Here is a 4,630-nt window from a genome sequence, read left to right as displayed (position 1 = left end):
CTCTTGACAAGCTTATGCTCCTAGACAAAGCAGACACCCATAATGATGAAAGGCGCATAGCACGTTTTTTTCCCCACATGGTCCTACTTCCTTTCTGCGGCCCTCTCCCCAAGTCAGCTCCATGATGTAATGTCATGCTTCCAAGATTCCTCGTGGTAGGCCAAACTCACAGGCTCCCTGGGTGATGTGGACGTTCTACAGCCCCGCAAGGGCTGAACTTCTCCTAATTGGAGAACCAGTAGCATAAATCCCTGCCTAATACGCCCTCTATCTCTATCTATTTCTGTGTGCCTGCAATGTCCCCCTTGACATTCGAATTGTCCTGCCCAGCCATGGTAAACTCCGACTACAGGTACAATCGCTAGTGAGGGTAAAGCAATATCTCTTTTCTTTTATGGATTGACAATCACTTTTATTATTTTGTTATTATGTTGTTTGTTTAAATTGGTACATACTGCTGACAGAGTTGGTACTCTCTTTTGATTTCCCTTGAACAATCTAGTACTCCGACCTTGTTCTCATGCATAATTGATCTGTATGTACCTCTATTGTACTACTAGGATTGTTCTTATTGTGTATGCTTTGAGAATTCAATAAATAATACATGCACACAAAAAAAAAAAAGTTCAAGACTTTTTGTATATTGTCCTATATTTTCCGCCATGTATCATCATACGAGCAAATTTTCCAGAAAACGGAATTAACTTCAAGGGAGGGGCAGAGGTGGGTCCTTGTAAGCGGAAATCAGAAGGAGTAATCACTGGTCCTTCTTGCTGACAATCATGGTTTGAACCTGAGGGAAGATAGAAGCACAATCTGTTAGAAGAGAGTTCTGAAGAACTCATAAATATGCCTACTCATGCATTTCGGTTTTCGTCTTGGCTTCGCTGTTCAGTGCTATGCTCATATATGCATTGATTAGGATCCTGGAAATCTGGGAACACCATCAAATCCAACTGCAAAATGTTTCCCAGCACACTCACCAGCTAGCATGCAAAAAACAACCTGTCTAACCACTAAGGTTAAAAACAGAGGTTTAGATACACGTCTTCTGCAGAATATGTGAAAGCCGCACAGCCGCGCCAAGGCACCTCTATATAGTGCGGTCCTAACTCTAAACTATGAGAGTCTCCATCTTAGAGCACATGTAGCAAAATATAAAACTGGGTGCAGGATCGCCAGGAGGCAGCCCAACCTCCTTAACCCCTTCGTGACTAACAACCTACAGTGTACGTCGCTAGCATCGGGGCTGTTTAAACAGACTCCGGGCGGCTTTAACAATAGAAGTGATTCTGGCGACTCAGCTGTTGCCAGATTGCTTCTATTGCCCGGTGAAGGGGTCCCCCCCCCCCGCCCAACCCCCCCGCCGTGCTTCCCGGGCTCTGTTGCCCCTCCTAAGGGTCCGGGACCGACTTCTCTTGTGTCAGCGGGAAGCTGGGCAGGAGATGGACGAACCTCCGTTCGTTGATCACCTCCCCGTTATATGGGACCGGGAGCGATGCAGATTGCAACACTTTCTGGTCCCATAGCTGTCAGTACTGGGCTCCTGAAGCCCGTGATCTGCACTTCAGTAGCTTATTTGGAGTGTAAAGGTGACACTAGTCTTTTGGACCCCCAGCATCACCTTAAAGAGTACCTATAACCACCATATGCTATCGCATGGGGGGCTTGTAAGCCCCCCTATGTGATAGCAATTAAAGTAAAGTAAACAAAAAACAACAGTTTTTAAAATTAACATTATATGAAATAAATATAAAAATATTAAAAAAAATGTTTTTAAAGTCCCCCACCCTCGCAAGCACGAGTGTCGCCACGTAAACACGCCTCGGATGCGCCTACTTATGAAAACAACGAACGGGCTACACATGTTTGGTATCGCCGCGCATGCCGGAGTGAGAGCAATAATTCTAGGGCCACTATTTTTGGATATCTCTAAATTGATGGCCTGTGGGGGCTTTTAAAGCGTTGTTTATGGACTTTTTGGGGGGAACTGAGGTTTGTTGCCGTTTCATGGACGCACACAATTTTTATCCAGGGCATGTTGGGTATCTATTTACTCATTGTAACCTCATATTTTATATTGTATTTAAAAAAATGGGTATTGTATTGTGTTTTGGGGCATTTAAGTCAATTTTTCACTAGATTTTGGCGTTTGATAAGGAGTTGCGCTAATATCGTGCAACATAAAAATGTTCAACTGCCACCACTTTATTCTATAGGGTCTTGGCTTTCAGAAAATATATAGTGTTTGGGGTTTTTAAGTAATTTTCAGGCCTAAAATGTGGAATATAACATGGGTGCAAAAAAATTGAAAAAAGGCCTCAGTCATGACGGGATTAAAGGCACAGGGACACACAAGGGACCCCGCACATCACAACAACAGATGAGACTCCCAGTGTGTCACCGCATCAAATCAGTCAAGAAAAACAAATGGCAGACGCACTCATCAACTCATAACCAGCTTTAAAGCAAGGTGCACATGGAAGGGCTTTATACAGTACAACAGCAAAAAGTTTCCCAGCACACTCACCATGCAAAAACAACTTGTCTACCACTAAGGTTAAAGACACAGGTTTTAGATACACGTCTTCTGCAGAATATGTGATAGCCGCACAGCCGTGCCAAGGCCCCTCTGTGTGGTGCGGTCCCAACTCTAACCTATGAGAGTCCAATCTGCCACAATGTAAAGTTGCAGGCTAGGAAATTCGCAGCTCCATCTATTTTTGTCCGAGTGTTCACTCTTCCACTGAAGTATTGGTTGCATCATTGGTGCCCCAGTATCCTCTGTTTTCTCACTGGTCCTCGGTTGTCACCCTATACCTTGGCTTCCAACTATCTTCTTCCAAAATTCCAATATGGAGGTTTTATTTCTGGTAGGCAGCATTTGGATGGTTACTTCAAGTAAACGGGCCCTCTACAGAAACCTTTACTACAGAATAGCAGCTTCTTGAGCAGTGGAAGAGCAATGTTGGGACCTGCAGTACTCTACAGCAGGGCATGACCTGTGCTAAGGTAAGTATTATCATACACTAAGGCTAAGCTACTGAGGAAGACAAGAAGGACCTTTGGGTGACAGGTGCACAAAAATGCACCAGTCCTTTCAAAGAGTCCTAAACCAATTCTTAGTTGAAGGTTGAGTATACAAGCTTCAATAACTATTGGTTCCTTAGTGTTGCCTAGAACCCTGTCAGCGAGGTCTCACTCCACCCCTAGGATGGCTATAGAAGGGTAAGTGTGGCTTTTCTTTCGGTAGCTGAGCTACTTCTGTCACTGGCCTAGTTGAAGAATCTCTAAAGAAATGTATGAAGATATCAATTAAGTTGGCGACAACAGCAGCTTGCTTGAAAGGCTAAGCTTGCAGATTTAAAGCCATGCTGTGGGTTAGGGATGCCTTCCCTGCTGATGGCAGTAAGGACCCAATTGGGAACCAAACAAAGTGTCACGATCTGGGATCAGGCTCAGAGTCCAGTAGCTGAAGCAGCAGGCAATTCGTAGTATAACATGCCTGGTTTGGTACACAAGCAGAGGGTAGTAGTGGAGGAGCAGGCAGAAGCGTAGTCAGCGAACAAGCCGAGGTCAGGAGCCAAAGGTATTAGGTATGTAGCAGGAGACGGTGAGAGTAGTCGGTGAATCAGCAGCCAAAGGTTGGTACACGGGTAGCAGTATGAGTAGATTATAGCACAGAGGGAGCAGGAAGCACAATAATCTGGCAAACAGGAAGTGCAGAGGCATGGCTTAAATAGAAAGTTCAAGGGAGGAGCAAGGAGTTCAGAGTTCAGCTGAAATTAGGTTTAATGGAGAATTACATAGGAGATCAGGCAAGGAGCTATCCAAGGTGCTAAGGTGGTTCAGCAGGTAGAACATCCACCAGCTACAGCAGAGGCCCTGGGTTCAGATCCGGTTCCTGACACAAAGCTCAATTAAAGATATCTTGGGTTCAGTACAATAACCCTAATATTACCATGCAGCTGGTTGAACTGACCAATCAGAATTTTCCCATTTATTTCCAGCTTTAAAATTCAGTGCTCAATCGATTTCAGGCCCCCGGCTTTATTCCGCCTAATGCATAATTAAAGGGTTGTAAAATGTGACAAGAGCCTTTATGTTCTATAAAAGACTCCCGTGTTTGTTTTCTCCGGGACATAACACGCTTTAAGCCCTGCCGTAACACAGCAGACGAGCCGCTTAATGAGATTTCAATCCTGAAACATTACTTACATATTGCGCGCTTCCAATGTTAATTAAAATGATCTGGTAATACTGCACAATATCTCTGCGAAGTTAATAAGCTGCACTTATTAGTTCCCTGTCAGTCGCTGGCTTAATCCCTAGAAAGCCGAGTGTTAGCGGAAAGTCTCTTTATGTGTGATAGTTCCCCCCCGAGATATGGTGACAGTTTCCCCCCCACGTAATTTAGGATCTGGAGTTCCTTATGCTCAACATAGAGCTAACCTTAAAAAATTGCCGTTATCTCTCATTATACGTATGACATATAAATTTCATATCACCGATCCAAAGGAGGCGCACAGAAATATAATAGAACAGGACTGTTTCCACTAGGAATATGTAGCTGCTACAGACCGGAGCTACACAAACATCCCATCTGACACAATCTACCTGCTACCCGGCC

At 44.4% G+C, this 4,630-nt stretch overlaps 1 protein-coding gene across 1 annotated transcript in view; it reads right to left on the bottom strand.

The window, feature by feature from the left end:
• Window positions 1–757: 757 nt before the first annotated feature.
• CUNH3orf30 (chromosome unknown C3orf30 homolog) overlaps window positions 758–4,630 on the bottom strand; it is a 20,046-nt gene continuing 16,173 nt past the window's right edge. Inside the window, exon 4 of the mRNA XM_018570279.1 lies at window positions 758–793. Coding sequence (XP_018425781.1) covers window positions 758–793 — 36 coding nt within the window. The remainder of the gene's footprint in view (window positions 794–4,630) is intronic.

The sequence above is a fragment of the Nanorana parkeri genome, unplaced genomic scaffold (assembly GCF_000935625.1).
Source record: "Nanorana parkeri isolate BGI_ZX_2015 unplaced genomic scaffold, ASM93562v1 scaffold1495, whole genome shotgun sequence".
Lineage (NCBI taxonomy): Eukaryota > Metazoa > Chordata > Amphibia > Anura > Dicroglossidae > Nanorana > Nanorana parkeri.
This window is presented reverse-complemented; position numbering and strand designations above follow the sequence as displayed.